Source organism: Rhinolophus sinicus, chromosome 6, assembly GCF_057876585.1.
Source record: "Rhinolophus sinicus isolate RSI-liver-muscle chromosome 6, RSI-T2T, whole genome shotgun sequence".
Classification (NCBI taxonomy): Eukaryota; Metazoa; Chordata; class Mammalia; order Chiroptera; family Rhinolophidae; genus Rhinolophus; species Rhinolophus sinicus.
Window position 1 is genome coordinate 25,435,397 of NC_142506.1, and position 23,214 is coordinate 25,458,610.

Here is a 23,214-nt window from a genome sequence, read left to right on the forward strand (position 1 = left end):
TGTAGTAAGAGTTCAATGAGAATTTTTATCTTTTTTTTCACTAACAGGAACAGTAGCATTTCTCCTGCCTAAGCAACAGGTATATCTTTATCTTAGGGATACTGTGATCTGTGTCTGATCACATTTCCCTTTTTTCACTGATTGCTAAAAAAAACAAAGGCAGGTTTTTGGTCTTTCCCTAATACATGAATGTGACTTTAAAACAGGCCCCCTTTTTCGTAGTAATATCATTTATCCATTCAACAAAATGTATCGAGTCAATGCAAGTTTGCTGGTGGCCATGGAGGACGCCTTTATCCACAGAAAAAATTATTTGCAGTTACTTTGCTTTTAAATTAATGTTTGATTTAATGGAGCACATATATAAAAACCTAGCTTTCCCTAAGTCTTCAACTATAATGCACATTCTATTTATAAATTTAGTCAATTTTAGTACACTTTCTAAGATGCTTTTGACAGCTGATCAACTCAAAGAGAAAACAAACTAAGTAACCCTAAATAATCCTATTTATAAACTAAGGTAACTAAATTCTCTCATATACTCAACTGCATTTATAAATTTACTATATTCTATTTTAAGCACTTTACTTCTAACAAATAAACCTTTCTAAGAACTTAACTCTATTAACTACATTGTAAAAAAGTTTTAAATATAGGGAATGCTAAGTTCACTTAAATTTCTAAGTTTCTAAATTTAGACAGATATTTCTACATTTTGACTTAAAATCACAAATCCAAAAACAGTTACACAAGTATTCATTTTAAATTAGATTTATAAGACTAATTTGTACACCCTCTCATAGGCCTAATTCTCTGAAATATAACAAATATGTTAAAGAGCAAATACACTGATTGGTAACCTCAATAAAAAATATTAACACTAATAGGAATTCAATAAATTTCATCATTTCTATATTTACTTCTAACCTCACCATGGTAAAAGACTTACCCACTAAGGAAAGTGGAGTGAAAGGGTGGTCCCAAGACCAGTAGCATCAACATTACTTGAAAAATTATTAGGTTGGTGCAAAAGTAATTGCAGTTTTTGCAATTATTTTTAACCTTTTAAACTGCAATTACTTTTGCACCAACCTAATAGAATACAAATTATGGGGCCCAACCCACTAGTACTGAATCAGAAACTCTGGCGGAAGGGTCCGACCTTTTTTTTTTTTTAACAAGCCTTTCAGGTAATTCTGAGGCACCCTAAAGTTTGAAAATCATTGCTTTATTGTAGCCTCAACTATTTAGAAACAGTTTTGTCCTAAAACACAGATAATACAAAAGACTTCACAGCTATCCTGTGAGATGAGTGGCAATACTAAAATAGGCAAATGAGTATTGCCTATGAGTATTGCCTATTGAGAAGCACTAGACTAAGGAAACAATATTATGAACTCAAATTTAGTTGGAGTTACCATTAGAGCAGACTGAGGCTATTTATTGAGAAGAGACTCTTCTCCCCACCTTTCATCACCCACTTTGGGAAATGAGACTAAGCCTGCAGACAGACATCTAGAGTTATCATCCTCCATCACTGAGCAACACTGAGTTGTGTTTTAAATAGTCATGTGTCGTTTAAGGAGAGGATGCATTCTGAGAAATGCCTTGTTAGGCGATTGTGTCATTGTGGGAACATCATAGAGTGCACTTACAAACCTAGATAGTATAGCCTATTACACACCTGGGCTACATGGTATGGCCGATTGCTCCTAGGCTGCAAACCTGTACAGCATGTTACTGTACTGAATACTGTAAGCAACTGTAACAATGGTAAGTAGTTGTGTATCTAAACATATCTAAATAACAGGAGATTAATTCAAGCACAAGAGAAAATAATGCAATCAAGAGATGTGGTAAACACAAGATTTATGAGGTTGCTGCTGTTTTAAAACAAACCTTTTTTTATTTTTTTAAGTAGAAAGTACACCCTACCAATAAAAAGTATAGTATAGTAAATACAAACACCAGTAGCATACTCATAGTTGTTTATAATCGTCAAGTGTTACGTACTTTACGTAACTGTACACTATACTTATACACAAGTGGCAGCGTAGGAGGTTTTGCCTATAGCAGTATCACCATAAACATGTGGCAGAGGAATTTTTCAGCTCTATCATCGTACGGGACCACCATCATCTATGTGGTCTGCCATTGACCAAAATACTGTTTTGCAGTGCTTAAACTGTGTTTATAACTGTGTAATAACTGGTACTCCAAATCCTTTAGAGGCACTTGGTCTTTCCTGGGTTCCGGATAAACTATTATCTACCTCTTTCAGATAATGTGCATCTGCAGTTTCCAACCTAATATACGCTATCTGTTTTACCAGCTTCCATGGATTTTGCATTTTCAGCTCAAATCATTTTACTATCTTTCTAACTCTAAAGAAATTTCAGTGACAAGCCATCAGATCCTTTACCTAAATTGTTTTAACTTTAACATCATACATGACAGAATTTTGCTTTCTTCTCGCATAATTTTTCCCTGTCTGACAGAGCCATAACTCTTAGAAATAAGATAACATCCAACTTAATTCTGTATCCCTTATTTCTTTGTCTGGCTCAGTTTCTTTATCAGGAGAATGACATAATAATACCTATCATACAGAGTTGTTATTAGGATTAAATAAAAATTTTTGCTAGTGCCTGCAGCATAGAAAATGTTCTTAGCAGCTTTTATTCCTGTTGCCATTCTCCCCTGAAAGATACTGTTTTAATTGCTAAAAGTAAATAAAAAGAAAATGTAAATAGGACTGAGGTGTATTTAAAGTATACTGTCACCAAGTGAGAAAAGAAAGTTGACATAAAATGGCAGTTTATGATAAAAACTGTATGACAGTAAGTTGAGACTAAACTTGTTAAATCTATTTATTTGCACTTATTTATTACCATATGATCTAGTGAATAATTTTAAAGACTACATATGTAGACTTCTGGTCATGTCCCCAAACAACAGCCATACTCGAGGTCCAAAGCAAGTTTTTGAATCAAACCATAACTTACTCTTTAAGCAGGAACAAAAATTGTATCATAGATGTTCTTTTTTTTTTTTTTGTAATTGTTATTAACTAGAGCAATGGCGTGATGAGCTCCTTAGCATGTCTAAGTCCCAATTATGTTTTTCCTGAGGGGACTATAATGTTGGAGTCAGCAAACACTAAAAGCTGGTAAGAGGAAAAGCAGCCACCTTGGAGAGGAGTAAAGAGGCATGAGTAACACTAACAGTCCAGTAAATAGGCTGTTTATAAAGTGACATCAGAAACATTTGACCAAAGTTTTATCTGGTCCATGCTCAATCTGTCAATGGTAAAACTATTTTATCAGCCTCATTACTGAACATGAAGTGGTGAGGGGCAAAATCAGTTACAACAACAAATGGGGTACTGGGGTGCAGCGAACCTGCAAGTGTGGTAAAGTATCTGATACAATAGACAGGACTTTAAAGACTTGAAGGAAAGGTAACAGACAACAGGAAAGTTAAGCAACTGTTATAAAAATCTGAAATGAGGGTACTCACAGAAGAAAGGGCAGAAAAAATCCTTTAAACAGACTGACAGATAATCCTTCTGAAGAACACAAATATAAAGAAAAACCCTAAACCAAAACCCATCTGGTAGGCATTTGCAAAGAATAGAACAGAGTTCTCATTTTAAGCAAAGGCTGACTAGAAATCAATAACCATTTATTTTTTACATATATATAATATACATGTTGCCTCTCAAAGGAGTCAATTTAGGAAGCTTTACTTTAAGAATGGCAGCAGGTGATCAAATTATTGCTGGGGCACTTATTAAACTGTCTTCAGAACTCTGGGTATAACTTCATAGACCTACAACATTTTTAGCCCTAAATGCTATTTTCTAGCTTTACCACCCATCATTTTCACTAGTCCTGTTCCAAATGACAAAGAGCTCTAGAATTGAGAACCTTTGAGATCTAATCAGCCTCATACACAAACAAGAAAATATAGGCCAAAAGTGATTAACTTGTACAAATTCTTTTAGCAAGTTAATGCTAGGATGTGCCTGCCCACCAGACTGTGGTTATAACTGTGACATCACAAGGCCTCTCTAACTGGTGTCAGAGATTTGAGGACACCATTAATATTAAAGGGGGTAAAATATCTGGTGGCGGAAGGAAACTAGACTTTGGGTGGTGAGCACACAATGCAACAGACAAATGCAATATAAAGTTGTACACTTGAAATTTTATATACAATGTTATTAACCAAGGCTAACACAATAAATTTAATAAAAAAAAAATAATGTGCCATGAGTTCATAAGGCAGCTTCAATAGAAGAGGAATTGGTTCGTTACTTTGAAGCTGCAACTCTGAAGGAAGAGTGTCAGAAATGGCAGTGTGCTCAAGGAGTGTTTTTGAATGAATAAATCCTGTGTATACTCGTATGTTTGGGCATTATTTATTAAAATACTGATCACATTCCTATCTGGTTACACCACGTATTTCTAAATTCTCCATCTATCTAGAGGCTGGTCACACATTAATTGTTTTCAATAGACAACTAATAATGCATTTAAAAAAATGCTTTATTCAAATACTTTAATCCCTTTATTCAAATACTTTAAAGTTCCAGCCCTCAACCCTGGTCTCAACTTTAAAGAGGATTCCATATCTGGTTAATGTCCTTCAAAGCAGAAACAAAGTATCCCCCTTTTTCATTTTCTAATTCTATAAACAGGAATTCTAAAGACATTATATTTTATGTAAGGTGAGGAAAATTATCAAAAGGGGATCCTGCTAAAATTAGATTTTAATATTCAAGTTTCTTCAAAGCTTATGTTACACACCTAGACACACACAGATCAATAGATGTCGTCACTGTTTCACTGCTTAAAAATGAATGGCAGGATGTGGGGTTATGGAGAGATTTTATATTTTCTGTGCTTTTCTCTATTTTCTAGACTCTCTAATGCTCATATAATTACTCGTAATACCAAAAATGCATATTAAAACAAGGAACAAAACAAAATATAAACGCCACTTACTAACTTAGAGGACACCAATGACACTGGAGAAGTTACCATATGCATTATGCTAATACCTCTTCAGCAAGCGCTTTTAAAAACTCTGTAGGATACCAATATCATACCATTACGACTGAGTTTTTGTTGTTGTTAAGAATGGTACAAAGCCACTATGATGAAAGAAAACTAAGATAGCAGTCAGTATAAATGCAACTGAGAAAAAAGTTTCTAGCTTCTGCCACCTCAAGATAACATGCAGCCTTTCAAAATGCATGATACAAAAATCAACCAAATTCCAGTTTAAGTTGTTTCTTTTCCAAAGTATTATTACGTGCCGACGTGAACGCTAACAGTTGGCAAACATCAAAAACACTGACCCAAACCCAAACCAAACCAGGCACGGTGTTCTTAATGATCTCAAAGACGAACAAGACTGGCGTCACAGTCACCCCCCAGGGGAAGGGAACACAGAATGGATCCTATGTACCCTTGAAATACTTGGCGGGGTACAGAAAGTCGAGCCGAGGTGAAGAAAGCAGGAAGAGCAGAGCAGGAAGACCTACGACACAAACAGCAGAAACTTTCCCGTCCCTACAGAATGAGTCCTACCCTCTTCACCCCCGTCTGGCCACCAGCCATCCCTGTCCCCCCAGTTCCCCTAGGCTCCTGCCCCGGCAACGCACCCCGATCCAGAGCCCAGACCGCCGCCTCCCCGCAGCCCTCAGCCGGGGTCGACCGCGCGGGAGGCCAAGGAAGGCTGAACTCACCAGGTTCCTCTGGGTTGGACGGCGCCGGGGGCCGGTGGGGCGGGGACCCGCACCCGGGGTCCCCCTGGGCGGGCTCCCTCAGGTAATCCTGGAAGCACACCTGTCGGACTTCGCCGCCACCCGCGAACCCCCACAGGCGGTTGGCCGTGCCCCGTAGAAGGCGCCCGCTCTTCCCCGTGAACGTGGTCAGGTAGTCCATGCTGCCGCCGGGCAGGGGCCGAGGAGGCCGACGGTTTCCGGGACAGCGCCCACTCCGTGCGCACCCGCCCACTAGTCCGACCCGACCCGGGGCGGGGGCTCCGCGCGCAGAACTGGAGGCGGGGAGGGGGACACGGCGTCCCTAGCGTGGCCCCGGAGCGAACCATCAGGAAACTACGCGCCGGGGGAGCAGAAGCTGGACAAAAGTTTTTAAAAAGTTTTTCTTGTTGCTTCCAAAAGCCAAGCCAGGCGACACTGAGCTTTGAAAGTAGGTACATTCTTCGTAGAATCGATGCAGATAGAAAAGCTGGCAGCTCGTAAGCAAGCCGGACCGGTCCTGGGCACTCCACCCCCACCCGTCCGGCTCCGATGGAGCAGGCCCGCCCCGCCTGCCCCGCCCCGCCCCGCCGGACCGGACCGGACTTTCAGAACTGCTTGGGAAGGGTGAGGAGGCCGCACTTTGGGGCCGGAAGGCTACGCAGGGCCTGAAAATAACCAGGAGAGTTATTTTGCTGGAGAGTTTGGGGGCCTAGGAGGGCGGCGTGAAAAAGTTTGTATGTGTCCAGAGTTTCTGTGTGGCGGTGTATGTGTGCGTATGTGGGAGGCGCACGGTGCACGTGAAACTTTCGCAGCTTGTAATTGTGAGGGGCGGAGTGGGGAGGAGGGAGAGGGGAAGGTTAGTTTTTACGGTAAAACCGCAGTCATAGTTAAAACCAATCCAGATAAAATGCTTCCGAGGAAGCATTAGGAGATCAGCTTCGTAAAAGAAAGCATTAATCGTCACGTTTAAAGTTCGTTGTGGCATGGTGAACTGATATTAGAGTTTGACAGTCCATGAATCGGGTCCTGTAAGGCAAGGTAATTAAAGGCTCTAGTGTCACCCTTACCCTCCTTTCGTCAGACAAAGGCTTTAGACAGACATTTATTATACTACCCGATTTTGTTTCTCTTCCTTTCACATCTGTACTTAGCTCTGGTAGGTTTTCCCTCGCATTATGTAAATAAACCTTCTTACTTGGAATGACCAATTTATTAATGTATTTGGGGAAAAAAAGGTTTGAATTACTTAGGAAGTTGAAGAGCTAATCATACCAAATAATGGAGTACAGAAAATCTTTCAGGAACTTAAGATTTATACCGAACCATTAAAGATTATACCCCCTTTTAAAAAAAAAAAATGTTTGATCTTTTTCCCACTATCACTATTTGTTTAAATTCTTACCAGGTTGGACAAATGTCACCATTCTAACATCAGCCTCGCCTTTATACCTGGTTAAAATATAGAATGTCTGGGCTGTACCCGAGAGTATAATTCACATGTTTATGAGAGAGGACCCAGGAATATGCATAACCTCAATCATCTATGTGTTCAGATGTGCTGCATGGGAAAGCACTGCTCCAGATTTTCTGAGATGTTTTACACCTTGAAATTTGTCATTTAGCTGGTGATAATCATATCCATAAGTGTTTGAATGGTTTATACCTGATTAAATCGGCACTTTTTCATCCAACTTTAGCAGGAACCTGTACTCTACCAGTTCAAATACAGTTTTACAGTCAGTTAATCCATCAATATTTTCTGTTTCTATTTCATGGAAAGCTAAAGCTGCTGCAGAAAAAAAATGTATATAACCTTCATGATTAAGTGCTTTTCAATTTTTCATTTAAACGCAGCTTATGCCCTAATGGCTTCAAAATCCTTTTGCTGATATAATCAGTTTTATTTTTTTAATATTCACATTTGTTGTCTGAACTGTCATAATTCTCCTTAAGTTACCAAATTCATCACTCTAACATGTTACTTTACTTCTCCTTCTACATGACCCAGAAAATCATAGGCCATCAGATATGAACACTCTCACTTTTCTTCCCTTTCTTCAGTCTCCAAGTTCATCTCCATATTTTGCAACAGAAGGAAGGAAGTCCTTACTCCTGCAAGTGCTTCTCCTGCAAATTAATGCTTGATCTTAGTCTGATGTATGTTATGTATGACTCGCCAGCATTATTACTCCTCTCTGTTCTATTATTTTTTTCTCTCCACTATGATTCCTTCCCCCTCACCCTGCCTATATTACCCACATAAATCCCTTCCACCTTTAAAAAAAAGTTTCCTTATATTCCATACCTGCCTCCTCCAGCAACTCTCTGTCTCATTTAAAAAATATTTTCATTGACATATAATTTACCATATAATTCACCTTTAAAAAGTATACAAATTTAATGATTGTTAGTATATCTACACAATTGTTAAACCATCACCAAAATCTAATTTCTGAACATCTATATCACCCCAGAAAGAAACCTCTTACCCATTTGCAGTTATTCCCCATCCCTACCCCCAGGTGTAGGCAACCACTAATCTACTTTCTGTCTCTATGGATTTGCCTTTAACAGACATTTCATATAAATGAAATGGTTCTAGTTTTAATATTTTAAGGACCCTCCATACTGTTTTCCACAGTGGCTGTACCAGCTTATATTCCCACCAGTGGTGCCCAGGTTTTGCTTTTCTCCACATCCAGGCCAACATTTGTTATCTGTTGGCTTTTTGATAATGGTCATTCTAAGAGGTATAATGTTAGCAGGGGGCTTACCAGGTGAATCAGCCAAAATATAGGCAGATGTAGGAGGAGAAATCAAGACCTGGATAGTCAATCCTTAAATGATCCAGCACTGAACAGACAGGTTTATTTTTCAAAAGAATCAGAAACCGGTCATTTTTTTCCCAGTGCAGCTCTACTCTTAACTATGGGTCTTCCCAGAAGGCAGAAGACACAGCAATATAACCAGATTCTGTGCTGCCCAATCAGGCTAGAAGAAAAGCTTGACCACCTCCAGCGACTCTCCCAGCAATCTCTCCAGAGAAGCAGGCCACGCCCACCTACCTCATTCTCTACGCCCTATCCAGGGACTCTATGACCAACACCATGGGTGTCCTTGACACGCAGAACATTTAGTGAATGAAATGAACAGGACTGGTTGGCAGCTCCTTTGTGCCTACAGTACTGGTTTGGAGTCGAGGAAAGAAGAAGTGGGGAGAGAAGATTCTTAAAATATACAGAGACATTTACAACAGCATTATTAGGCTCTCTTGAGCTGGTCCTGCTAACACATTGCATGATACATAAGCACATGCATTTATGTTTCTCATTAAAACCATATATGTTGTGTGACATGAAATCTCCTAGCTTCTAGTTTCTTCCCTCTTTAATCCATCTCCAACATTGCAGCCAGGGTAACCTTAAATCCGCAGAGCTAATCGTTGCCTTTCCTCTACTTCAAAAACACTCCTGGTTCACAGTAGCTTCCTGTTGGTAATGAGAACCAGCTGTGCAACACTTTCTAAAAGGCAAATTTCCCAGCTATACCCCAGAGATCCTGATTCCTGGGTTGTAGGATGGGGGCTCGGGAACCTGCATTTTTCGATTTTAAAACATGTTTGATACCTGCTCCTTAAAAGTTCTTCCAAGTGCTTTTGCATACTTAGTTCATATGAATCACACATTAACTTCTGATATAGAGCCATGAGACTGGGGCCACACTGAGCAGAAGTGACGCATGTGCTTTTACACTCACGTGTAAAGAATAGCCGCAGTTTTGTACTCCAGGTGCCTCTGCCTGCATCAGCAACTAAGGATGCTATCTGCTCCAGATGGTATAGCTCTGAGATGGTGGCGCCATCATCACCAACCACCTGGATCCCTGAGAAGCTATGTGGATCAGAGCCCCTCCTCCAAACTCAAGACTGAACTTGACATGTAATATGAACAAGAAATAAACACTTATTACAGCAAGCCACTGAGGTTTGGTGGTTCATTTAACACCATAGTATAAACTTAGCCTGCCTTGACTGATACGAGATTTTTGCAAATGTTTAATTAACGTTTATTTTTTATCATCTATGCCCAATTGATACACTTACTGAAGACTACCTGATTTATATTGTCAAAGTAATGCATTTTGTTTTTTAGGCCTCTCTTTCCATTTCTGTATTCTGATGAGTTTTCACTTTTTAAAAAAAATTAGTTTCAGGTGTGTAAAACAACATAATTAGACATTTATATCCCTCACAAAGCGATAACCCCTCTCCCAGTCTACTACCCCTCTGACATTGTATGTAGCTGTTACTGTACCATTGATATATTCCCTACGCTGTACTTAACATACTGTGACCATGTGTGTGTGTGTGTGTGTGTGTGTGTGTGTGTGTATATATATATATATATATATATATATATATATATATATATATATATATATATTTAATTATAGTTGACATTTAGTAGTATTCAGCTTCGGCTTCAGGTGTACAGCACAGTGGTCAGGCAGTTACACAATCTGAAGTGATTCCCCCTGATAAGTCCTGTACCCATCTGGCACCCTACAAAATCTATACAACATTGATTATATTCCCCATACCATATTTCACATCCCCATGTTTATTTTGTGACTACCAATTTGTACTTTTGAATCCCTTCACCTTCTCCCAATCACCCTCCCATCTAGCAACCATCAGTTTTTTCTCTGTATCTCTGAGTCTATTTCTGTTTTGTTAGCTTGTTTATTCTGTTCGTTGGGTTCCACATATAAATGAGATCATATGGTATTCTATTTGTCTTTCTCAGTCTGACTTATTTCATTTAGCATAATATTCTTTAGGTCCATCCATGTTGTTACAAATGGTAAGATTTCATTCTTTTTATGGCAGAGTAATACTCGATTGTATAATTTTACAATTTCTTTATCTAATCATCAATTAATGGACATTTTGGTTGTTTCCATATCTTGGCTATTGTGAATAGCACTGCAGTAAACATAGGGGTGCTTTTGTTTGTTGCGAGCTTGTTGATTACTGATTCAATTTCATGGTAGTAATTGGTCTGTTCAGATTTTCAGTTTCGTAGATTGCAAAACTATTATTTTTTTTTACTACTGTGTGTATGAATAAGGATTTTCTTGACATTACACAACCAAAGCCAGTGAGCTGACAAAAAAGCAAAACATAATGAGTAGAACTCGGAGGCGCTGATGCTAAAACTAATCCATCAATCATCTGTCACTCCCAGTGTAAAACTTCAGTTTCATGCCTATCAGCCTAAGTCTCTCAGACTCAAAGTCTCTTGTCTCAATGACACGTGTCTTTATACTCAGAAAATATTATATGAGTTGTGATTAAAAAACACAGTGAATGTTTAAATTAAAAAGTTATTACAGTAAAAGACACATTGCCATTAATCCCCCTCAAAGTACTCTCCCTCATTTGGAAGACACTTATCCCATCATTCTTGCCACTTTCTGAAGCAGTTCTGGAAGTCCTCTTTCATGAGTATCTACATCGCTTCTCATATGCCAATTTCTGTTAAATCAAAACATTATGGTGTGTCCTCGTCCACCTTATTCACCGGATCTGGCACTGTGTGACTCCAGGCTCTTCCCCAAAGTCAAAATGACCATGAAAGGTAAACATTTTGAATCAACTCAGGATATCAAGGCAGCCATGACAGTGCAACTAAAGACACAAAAAAGGACTTCCAGAACTTCTTTAGAAAATGGCAAGAATGATGAGGTAATTGTGTTTGAAGGGAAGGGGTGTGTTTTGAGGGAGATTAATGGCAATGTGTCTTTTACTGTAATAATTTTTTTTAAATTTAAACATTTACTGTATTTTTTATCACAACTTGTAAATTTGAACTTGTAAAACACATGTATGCTCATAAAATGTGATTTTTATGTTTTATATGTTGGTTTTATACAAAACTACATTAGAAAAGTTTAAAAATAATTGCTTTTTGAGTTACAAAGAGTACGTCTCAATTCTCTTTCACATGATTCCCTTAATATATTAACAGTAACCCTATTGAACCTGAGAAGGAAGCCGTGGTGTTTATCTAGTTGAGCCTCTTATTTTTATTGCTTTGTTAGCCAAAGCCTAGAGAAGTCAAGCAAATCTCTCAAGGTCACACACCTGGATCAGAACAGAGACAGAAGAGCCCAGGGCCATCTTACAGGGAGTGCTTCTACATGAACTACTCCATCTTTGACTTGAGCAATTAATTGTGACTCTCAATTCACCGATTTTAAAATGGCATGATGTCCCATAAAATGTTATCCAGATATGAAAGACAGGTCAAACTATTTTTGAGATTTCACTTTCTTATCCATAAAATAAGGGCAAAAAATGCCTATTGTAGTTCTACTATGATTAGAAAGGATAAAATATGCTATATGTAACCTGTTATGCCTGCTGTTCTTTGGCCTTAAATGAACAAACTTAGATTTACTGTCTTCAGATTTCAGCCTATACTTCTAGATCAGCATTCAGTGAAGTGTATGTAGCCCATGGGTCACATCTGGCCTGGCACCTATTTTTGTAAATTTGGTTTTGTTGGAACACAGCCACACCAGTTCATTTATGTACTGTCTATGGCTGCTTTGGGGTTAAAACAAAAGAGAGGTCTAGTTGTGACACAGCCTGATGACCCCAAATCCTAAAATATTTACTCCCTTGCTGTGTTCAGAAAAATTCTGCTGACCTGTGTTCTAGATGGCTGAGATCATTTTGAAACCACTCTTGATTCTTTCATGGGCTGTATCATCCAATATTTCTTTCACTGAGTCAGCCACAAATTTATTTCTAGTAGATTTACACAAAAATACTTAATGAGAATGGGCGAGGAGAGTCACAGGGCACAGCACATGAGACTGCCTTTGTGGTTGACAGTGATTACCACTCATTGGACAGTTATCTGAAGTATGAATCCACTCAATGACACCATCACCCTGTTCTCATTTATCAACAATATCATGTATTTGTTAAATGCCTTTCTAATATGCAGGAGAAGATGAGGTACAGACTCTAGGTGATCACTGTGCTTCGCTTCCCAAGTGGTTTCAAGCCTATGTTGTTTCTATACCCTTCAACTCCATTTCAAGCCCATTTCTGAAATTTGAATTATTCATCTAACTACAGTTTTCTGGCAGATCTCCTATTATCTGGGTAGACACTGGTTAATTGTCACCAAACCTGATTATTATTCTTCCTGGGAAAACTACATTTCTCAGCTTTCTTTTTGATAGGGGTGCCCAAGTGACTTTTAGCCAATGGAAGGATTCTAGTGTGCAATTTCCAGGCCTAGCCCACAAGAACATCCCAATGGTGACCCTCCATGGTCTTTTCCTTTCCACAGCCTGGAAGCAGATGAGCATGGAGACCCAAGAAGCCATTTAGTAAAGATCGCAGAGTCACAAGATAGAAGGAACCTGGGTCCTTGAATCCACCCTTAGAGGACAGCCACCTACCAATCAGGAATACCAATTTCAGACTTAAACAAGAAATAAACTTCTATTGTATTTAAGCCATTATAAATATTTTCAGGTTTGTTTGTTATAAAAGGGAAGATAATTTTCACACATACATTGTCATTCCTATAATATTACTACCAAAGGTTCTGTGACCACATGAAAATGTACTGATAACGCAGTTTTCTGTAGCAAGAGGTTAATAATTCATGTTAAGTGGATATGAATGATATTTCACTATATCCTCACCTATTTTAGCCTACAAATTTTCACTTCACAGTGTTTGTATTTTCTAGTAGTCCATTCCTCGTGGGAAAAATAAAGCAAAATGGGTGTTCTTCCTTTTAACAATCTGTTGAACAATGCACATCTTCCTCAAAAACAAGAGCCTCACACTTCCTTCTTGTTCTTTATTCTAGGACTTCCCTTTTCACAAAATGTTCCTACTGTAGTTAGCTAGTTTTTCAGTGTTTCTAAAATCTTGCTCTGTGTTTTGGCCTTTCTGATACTCTTTTTATAGTTTTATGTTATCCTTGTACTTGTCGTTGGAATATGACCTACCTACTTCTATCTCTTTTAAGAGTGAAGATCAGAGAGGAGAACATCTTGTCAAGTCAGGCTCGTTTCTCCCCATTTTGCTTTCTCATTAAGACTATTCATGACTTTGTTCTAGTCTTTAAAATTAGATTAAAATGTCTTTGTTTTGTCTGTCTCACTCTACTACCATTCAACAAGGACAGGGACTCTCTAAACTGCTGAGAACATGGCCTGGCACATAGTAGGTGCTCAGATATTATATTTGTTGAATGACTGACTAAATGAAATCATGTCCATCTTTTCTCTAAATTTGATTCCAACCCACTTTTGTACAACCCAAGAACTGGGCATAATTAAGTTGGGCTTACTTCCTCTCTTCATCATCAAGGAATACCAATTCCCTAATACTTTTCTCTCAAAGAGTGGTTCTCAGCTTTGGCTACACATTTTAGGACTTCTGTGGAGCTTTTGAAAATCCCAATACTCAGGCCATACTCCAGATCACTAAAATCGAAATCTCTCAGAGGTGTAGGATACAGGCATTAGGGAGGACACTCCCCAGGTGATTTTGGGGTGCAGCCAAGACCGAGAATTGCTGCTTGGCTCCTGTTGTTTCCTTAGTATAGCCTTCCTTGTTAGTGACAAGTGCAGAGACCAGTAACTATTATGACAGCATCTCATGAGGAATCACTAGATAGTAATGACAAACATACGAGGCCGGACAATTAAGTTCGCGAACTTACCTTAGAAAAAGTGCTACATACCTCATTGCTGAGTATCACTATGGTCACCTTCGAAGCACTCCCCTTAGGAAGCTATGCATCAATACCAGCGCCTAGTCCACCCTTCAAAGCAATTTTGGAACTCTTTTTCTGGAATGGCTGTCAGAGCTGTCGTTGTATTACCCTTGATGTCCTGAATGTCATCAAAATGTCTTCCTTTCAGTATTTCCATTATCTTTCGGTAAAGAAAGAAGTCACTGGGGGCCAGATCAGATGAGTAGGGAGGGTGTTCCAATACAGTTATTTCTTTACTGGCTTAAAACTCCCTCACAGGCAGTGCTATGTGAGCTGGTGCAGTGTCGTGATGCAAGAGCCATGAATTGTTGGCAAAAAGTTCAGGTCGTCTAACTTTCATGCAGCCTTTTCAGCACTTCCAAATAGTAAATTTGGTTAACTGTCCAGTTGGTACAAATTCATAGTGAATAATCCCTCTAATAGCAAAAAAAAATTGCTAGCCACATCGTTGCAACACGTTTGTGAACTTAGTTTTCCGACCTCATATACCAATTGTTTACTATGCCTGGCATCATACTAAGGGTTTTTCATACATTATTTCCTTTAGACCTCATGTCCATCCTGTGAGGGAGGTTAACGAGCCCTCTGCACACAAGGTTACTGGGGTCAGAGAGGTTAAGAAAAGCAACAGTGTCAGGTCAGTCAAGAATATCTTGGATGTTTGTTTGCTCTTAACTTACTGAGATCAACAGCACAGCGGTTTTCAATCCTGGGCAATTCTGCCTCCAACATGTTTACTAGCAAAAATGTAGGACTTCCAGGTAATTTGAATTTCAGATAAACAAGAAATAACATTTTTAGAACAGGTCTGTGCCAAATGTTGCATGGGACATACTTCTACCCAAAAGTTATTTGTTGCTTATCAGGAATTCAAATTCACCTGCATGTCCTCTATTTTCACTTGCTAAGTCTGGCAAACCTGCCAGGTAATATTTAGAGATATTATCGTTATCACACTGAGGGTGTGCTACTTGGCATCTAGTAGTTTGAGACCAAGGATTCTGCTTAAGTTACTACAACAAAGGACTGTCAGTAGTGCCCAGGTTGAGAAACCCAGATCTAGTAGATGCTGGGAAAGATTAAGTACTCCTGTGACCAGATTATGCCCCTGGCAACTTTTATAGTCTGTCTTATTTCACCGTCTTCAGAAAGCCTTATTTTCATGCCACTTCCTGACATATCTTCCTGTGCTGTCTCTTGCAGCCCCACATTTTTACTTACAGCTTCAGAATCTATGAGGTCCCAATTAAAACACCCTCCTCTGAAGTCCTCTTTGCACCAATTTGACTTAGCTGCAATTAGCACAGAGAAATCTGGGACTGAAAGAAAGATGTGATAAAAGCCCATATGGCAAATATAAGATAGCTGCATGCAAAATCGTTTATCGCTAATAGTATGATGCTTCTTTAGCAAATCTGTGTTATGAATGCCATTAGCATGATGGCAAGTATTTGATAACTTCTGAAGCTCTACTACCTTGCCGATGTTTCCTGAAAACTTTAGTAAAAGATGTATTGAAATTAGTTTTGCCTCGGTTATTTTATAGAACATGCATATTAGCTTGTCACGAATAAACCTAAGTAAATTTACTTATAATAGGAATATTTTCCAGTTTGATTTTGGAACCTATAAAAAGCATGCTAGTCATTTTTTCAAGTAGTATGATCAAACATAGGGGGTACTTGGTACAAAGAGTTTTAACTATTTATTCAAGAATTTGAGCTTAAACCTTGAATCATGCACCATAATTTGCATTTCAAAAGATTTAATTTGTCTTTCTCAGATGTAACTTTAAGACACTCACTTTAGGGTGTTTCTTAAAATTGTTTGCAAGGTAACATGTTAATTACATCACCAAAGGTTAGAGCTTGAGTTACTTCCCAAAGTAAAGATCATTTGCTATGCAAGCTTTTAAGAACACACACACATGCGCACACACACACACACACACACACACACACACACACACACTTCTATGATTTTAAAATAGAGGATTGCTGTGCTTTAAGAACATCATGTTCACTACTTATCTCTCCCAAAAAAGAAGAGACTATGAATTTGGATAATATAAAGAGTTCTATCTGGAGGTCCATTTATCCTTAAAGTCCTAATAAGGATTGTCTGCATTAACAAGGAGATAATGATAATTATCACAAAAATCTAATATACAGTTAATTAAAAAATATATATACACACACTTGCATTGTATGTGCTATACAATAGGTCCTTGAAAAATATGAATTCTTTCCACTCCTTCAAAGTTTGACATTGTTTATTAGATATACATGTGGAATATGCACATCTGGCCTGGGTATGTTAATAGTATAAAGAGAGAAAGAAAAAGAAACAAGGAGGAAGGCCTTCATACACACCATGAGTTTTTCCTTGATATATCAAAGATAAGCCTAAGTAGGACATTCACGATCTTGTAATTCCTGGCAGTGGCAGATGGCAGGGAGGTTATAAGATTTTGTATACTTGCTGCCAGCGGGTCTGTAACTACCTGTTATGCTAATTATTTGTTTATGTGTCTGTCTCTGAAACCATTAGTACAGCTGACTGTCTACACTGACTTCACTACTCTACTGTTTTCTGAACATGTCTTTTGACATATTCTTCAGAATGTGTCAAACATCCTGAATGACTGATCAATTCTTCCAAAGAAAGCATCAGCCAACAGTTCACACACCAGAACTCTTTGCTTGGCCTCAAAATCCTCATCTCATTCTATGAATTCTAAACTATCATATTATAGTAAAAGACCTGCCTTAAATCAACCTTGAAAATCTCAAATATCCCAACTATTACTACCACCCCCTCTTCCCCCAAGGCACTGCTAAGGCTCTGGTGAGGTGTTCTTCTACCTCAATAAACTCATTTTTATCTTACCTAAAAGTTTCAGTGATATTTTGGAGAGGCAACTTTTGACATTTCCATTAGCTTGTGGATTCCTAAAGCGCTGGGTCTGTATCTCGTGATCTAATCTGCAGTTTTCACATGGTTCCGCTGGGCAAGAGGTCCTCAAAGTGTTGTCTTCAGGCCAGAGACATCAGTATCATTTTGCATCTTGTAAGAAGTACAAATTCTTAGGCTCAACCTCAGCTCCACTGAATCAGAGGCTGGGTGGAACCCAGTGATCTGAGTTTTAACCAGTCCTCCAAGAGATTCTGAGGCACTCTCAAGTTTGAGAGCTACGGTACTTATATATCACAGCAGATAGTTCATATACAATAAAAGTACAGAAAAAAAATATATGATGAGTATCAAGGGGAGGTACAGTAATTCCTATTTAAAATAGATAAAATACAACCCTGCTTGGAGGAAGTGACAATTTATCAGGGACTGAAAGGATTAATAAAATTGGAGAATATGTAGTTAACTTTGGTTGAATAAAGTAGGATTAAAGGATGCTGGGCTGGGTAACCGAAAACGTTGGAAAAGAGGTTGAAGCTAAATTGTGAATGTCTGCCTAAGGAATTTCGTCTTCTTTCTGTTGATAGTAGGGGATCACTGATAGTGTGAAGCACTTAGGGGTACAGCATTGTCAGGGGAAAAAAAAAATCTGTGCTTTAAATGGAAAACTATATCTAGAGTGCATTCTTCTGGATTATCTGTTTTTGATTCTATGGAAGCTAATTGATAACTTAATAAATTGTAAAAGCTGATAGCAATTAAAATAATTCTTGTCTATAAACAAAGACATCCTTGTCTGTGCAAACTCTGTCCCACAGTTTTGAATTGACTTTATTTACCAATAGTGGAAGAATGTACCTCTATCTGCACAGTTATTTCAGTAACCCTGATCTACAAACATGTCTGTTTGGATTCTCCTTTGAACTGGTTGTAACATCTTACTGGTTCCTTTATAAATAAGTTAAAATATTGAATGCATTCATATATATATATATATATATATATATATATATATATATGTCTTGATTTTACCTTTTTTGGGGGAGGAAGTTATACTTAAACTACCATCTTATTGTCTTATTTCTCTGAGAGAACTCATTCGGGTACACACACACACACACACACACACACACACACACACACACACACTACAGGTCTTTCTATTGCTACAATGATATTCTTTTAAAATAGTAAGAGGAAGAAAAATTTATTAATCCTTTGGACCATGAAACTTTTCATCATGCTTCCTCTCAAATCCATCTACAGTGATAAAGGCATTTTAGATGTTTTGCAATGTTGTTATATTTTATAATAATAATTTTAACAGTAGCAAACAGCAAATTAGTCTAATTACAGGTTCTAGTCAAAGATTATAATATTGTGCTACAGCAGGACAAGCTGAGGGGTAGAGGGATGTGTGGAATATGTTTGTGGAATGCCACAAGACCACGATTTGACTAACTACCAGGTTTTGTTTGTACTGACTGAGGGGTAATGAAACATACAGAGAATTTTATGCAGAGGCTGTTCCTGTGGAGGGCAAAGAGAGACTAAATGACTGGGCATGTACTAGGAAGAGGGAGAGAAAACAACTTGGGTGTCTACAAAATTGAAAATTGACACACACCTAACAATGCAGCGTCTTATAAATAAGGAGCCTCTTAGTGGCATAACCTTAAATTAGAGAAGTACAAGCAAGAGCAGAACCTGAGTGTCAGCAACTCTCTGATTCAGAGTCAGAAGCAAAACTCCATCTGCTATCCTCTTACTCATTTATTTCTCCTAATCCTTATTTGTCTAAAGGAAAAAGTTAGACGCTCTGGATTATTCCATAAACTCCAAACCAATAGACCGAAATATGGTACCATACAGGAAAAGCTACTTGTGGTTAAAATGGGAAGGTTTTTGGAAGCATATTCTTGCTCATCCACTGACTCACTCTGTAAACACAAGGCACTGACTGAACCAGTCAGGCATCGGTTGTTCATCTGTTAACAGTATAATGTCTACTTCTGTGGATGCTGGCTGAGTTTATTAGTTCTGGGGAACCATTCTGAGGCTCCTATAGGAAGGAACCAGAAAATATAAAACATATTACCACATACACTGCCACTTAATAAGTTACAAAAGTGCTTGGTTTTTCTTTTTAATAGTTTGTGGAATCTCCTTTGCTCCCTTTTCCCGAAACAAAAATAGATATGCTTTGCCATGAGTAAGTACGTTAAGGGTTTATGTGATGTTGAAAGGAATGCCTTTCTATATGACAAATACATGCCAGCTGAAAGGGGTTCCTATTGATCACATAACATCAAAAGGCCTTAGTCTGCACTTACGAGCATAGACTCTCAACTGAATGAGATTGGCACGGGACTTTCTATTAAATGCTTGATCTCATGAGTAGGTTCCTCGGCATTCAGTCAGTCTGCCATTAGAGTGAACGCCAGTAAAGAACGCCACGAGAAGGGGTAATATGGGGTGCGAAGAGAGTTATCATCAACTGCTTTTTCTTTTTTTAAAACACAATTAAGCCATTAAATATCAGATCAATGGTCCCAAGCATTCACAAATTGTAACATCTACCACAGAATCATTTTTGAGAAAGGGAGCTGGACAGATTGTTTAAGTCCTCTGGCTTTTAGGAGAACTATATCTAAAATTGCCCCCAGACCAAAGAATTTGTCCTATTTTTAAAACTCTTTGAGGAAAGATTCTCTGGCATTCTGTTAAATAATTAACTTTTTTTTTTTTTTTTTAACTATCAGAAACTCCTTTCTTTTAGTTATTTCTAAAATTTCTAGGGTATAAGCCCATTTCTGTTGGTCTTTTAAAAAATATGAAAAATTCTAACATATTCAAAAGTAGAGAGAAAAACAAAATAACCCATCATACAGATTCAACAATTTTCAATATTTTGCTATATTTATATCACTTATTGCTATTTTTTTTTTGCCAAAACATTTTAAAGCAAATTCCAGACGTATTATTTTACCCCTACGTGCTTCATTATACATGTCTAAATGTGAAAAGATTTGGACATCCATCATTAACCACTGGGTGCCATTAGCACACCTCATGAAATTAGCACTCATTCCTTTGTATAATGCAAGACCGAGTCCATGCCCAGTCTCCCCAATAGGCAGAAATGCCTTTTTGCAGTTGGCTTGTTGAATCATGATCCAAACAAGATCTCGATATTACAATTGGGTAAGTCTCGAGGCATCTAGACCAGTGATTCTCCAACTCCAGTGTGCAAATCAATCACTTAGGGATCTTAAGATTCAGCAGGGTCTCGGGGAGGACCTGAGATATTCATGTCCAACAGTCTCCCAGATGGTGCCAACGTTGCTGGATTCAAAGTGGACTACACCTGCAGCAGTCAGATCCTAGCAAAGGCCCTGCTGTTTTCTTTTGCTTATTTGTTTGTTTTTTGCGTACAATCGGCTTGTTGCAGAAATAGGTCAGTGATCCTGGGCTGTGTTCCATGGTATGGATTTCCATGTTTGTTTTTGTGAGATATTACTTAACTTGTTTCCCTTCTATCACCCTTACTTTTTGTAAATAATGTTAGCTCTAAAAACTGGACTAGATTTAAGCTCACTTTTTTTGGTAAGAATATCTTATGGAGCCGTTCTGTGATTCAGATAACTATTCAATCTGTATGACTATCATTTGCTTTACGGAGACTGTAATGTTAAAGAGCTGGCTCTAGAGTCAGATTTCTATGATTCAACTTTGCCTCCATCACTTATTACTTATATGACTTAGGACAAGTTAATGTCCCCCAAACCTCAGTTTTCTCATCTGTAAAATGGGTATAATGATGATAATAATAATAATAATATCTAATAAAGTTACTGTGAAAAATGGTACATGGCAAGTGTTCAATAAATGCAAGTGGCAGTTGTCTGCCCTGGCAAATTCCATGCTGGTGTCTGTCTTGCTGAATAAACTTCCTTGCTCTCCTCAAAATAAATAAATACATTTATTAATTAATTAAAAAATAAAAATAAATGCAAGCTACTATTGCTATTGATTTCGTAATCTTTTTTCTCTAAGTTAAAATATCTCAGTTTCTGGGACTTTTCCTTTAAGTCCTAAAACTAACTTTTCAGCTCTTTGTTCATTTTAGGCTCTCTTATAAGTCAGCTATAGCTTTCCCCTTCTTTCGTACAGTGCAGACCACAGATCTAGACTGGACCCTAAAAGAGTGCATAGTATGAGTTTTTGGAGGATTTCCTTTTAATGTTTTAATTTATCTTTCAGATTATCATGGTTTATAAAATGTACAAATAAGACTGTTTTTTAATCTTATATCAACTCATCCAAGTAAGTCTTTCAAGGACTATTAGTTCTTGATAATTCATTACAGAAATTTAGGTAATAAAATTGCATGATATGAAATGGTTCCAAATCAACCATCTTAGTGGTATCACAAACTAAGGAGCTTGGCATTCATTCACGTAAATCCTATAGAAATGATACCACATTGTTTGTGTTATCAGTCATTAAGACATGTTTTGATATGAAGACTGGGATTTAGTCAGTAAATCTTCAAGAGATTAATGAAGTTGAGCTGATGGGACACTTTAATATTTTCTTATCTGTTTTAAATGGGCTTCTGAAGTTTGGCAAGAATCCTCAAATTAAACTTGATACGTTGGGAAACCTAAGAATCTAGGCAAGGAAGCCTACGATAATCCAAAACAGCATAGCACATTTTGAATTTTTCATGACTGAATATATGAACATAGCACATGATTTATATGGACATGAAGTCTGAAATTATAAGGTGGAGCCATAACTTGTAAATTATTCCTTTCCTTGTAATAAATTCCATCAGCACAGAGTAACTTAGACTCATCTTTCATAACAAGCAAGTGCTGGCCCAGATGAACGGGGCCAAAAATGTATTAGGCAATGAGCCCAACATGTTTTACACTTAGCTCTTTTTCCTTCCTCTTTTGAGCTTGATTTTCTCAGATGTCTTTCCTCTGAGCCTATAAATATATTTGTTTCAAACATGTATTCTCTTAGTTTAATGAGATGGAGAGTAAGATAAGAAGGTGGAATTGGCAGAATACTAGGACCAAAGCAAAATAATGGAAGGGAATATTTTGAAAGTCAATTACTTTTGAAGAGTGATTTGCAAGACAGCCATATGGTAACAGAGAGTAGTGATATTACCATAATTTTAGTATTTCCAGACATTTGATTGCATTTAGTTTGAAATGACCGATTAAAAGCCAACCATAAAAAGGAATTAGATGGAATAAGACTACCCAGAAATAAAGTAGCATTTTATAAACATATTCAGATTGTAAATCATAACAGTTTTCTAAACTTCAACCATATAAAGATAAAAGGCACAGAAAATGTATTAGGTAATCAGCCAATCCAAAAAAGGATGAGACTGCAAAGCTAGGTACGCTCTTACATGATACCACTGGACAGGAGTATCTGTATTCACATTAAGCATAAAGAACATTGTTTTTCTCCCGAACTTTTTAAGATCTGAAGGGTAGGTCTAATAGGATCATGTTATATCTTTCTTCATTCTTAATATTTGCAAGATCTAAATCTCCTAGGGAACCTGCCTTCGCAATCCATATTTAGATGTAGGGAACATATCAATAATATTTTCTCAGTGAGATATCTTCTTTTTGTCTAGGCTATGAACTAAAATATTCCCAGTACCTCTGATTTTATTTCAGTTTC

At 37.8% G+C, this 23,214-nt stretch overlaps 1 protein-coding gene across 8 annotated transcripts in view; it reads right to left on the minus strand.

The window, feature by feature from the left end:
• OXR1 (oxidation resistance 1) overlaps positions 1–23,214 on the minus strand; it is a 451,782-nt gene that overhangs the window by 71,582 nt on the left and 356,986 nt on the right. For 2 of the 8 annotated variants that reach the window (XM_019750594.3, XM_019750592.3), the window contains exon 1: positions 5,756–5,959. The exons of 4 other annotated variants lie outside the window; for them this stretch is intronic. In XM_019750594.3, coding sequence (XP_019606153.2) covers positions 5,756–5,954 — 199 coding nt within the window. In that variant the 5' untranslated portion in view covers positions 5,955–5,959. Of the gene's footprint in view, positions 1–5,671; positions 5,960–23,214 lie in introns of those variants that run through there. 2 more of the 8 variants (XM_074316800.2, XM_019750596.3) reach the window with 1 other exon arrangement.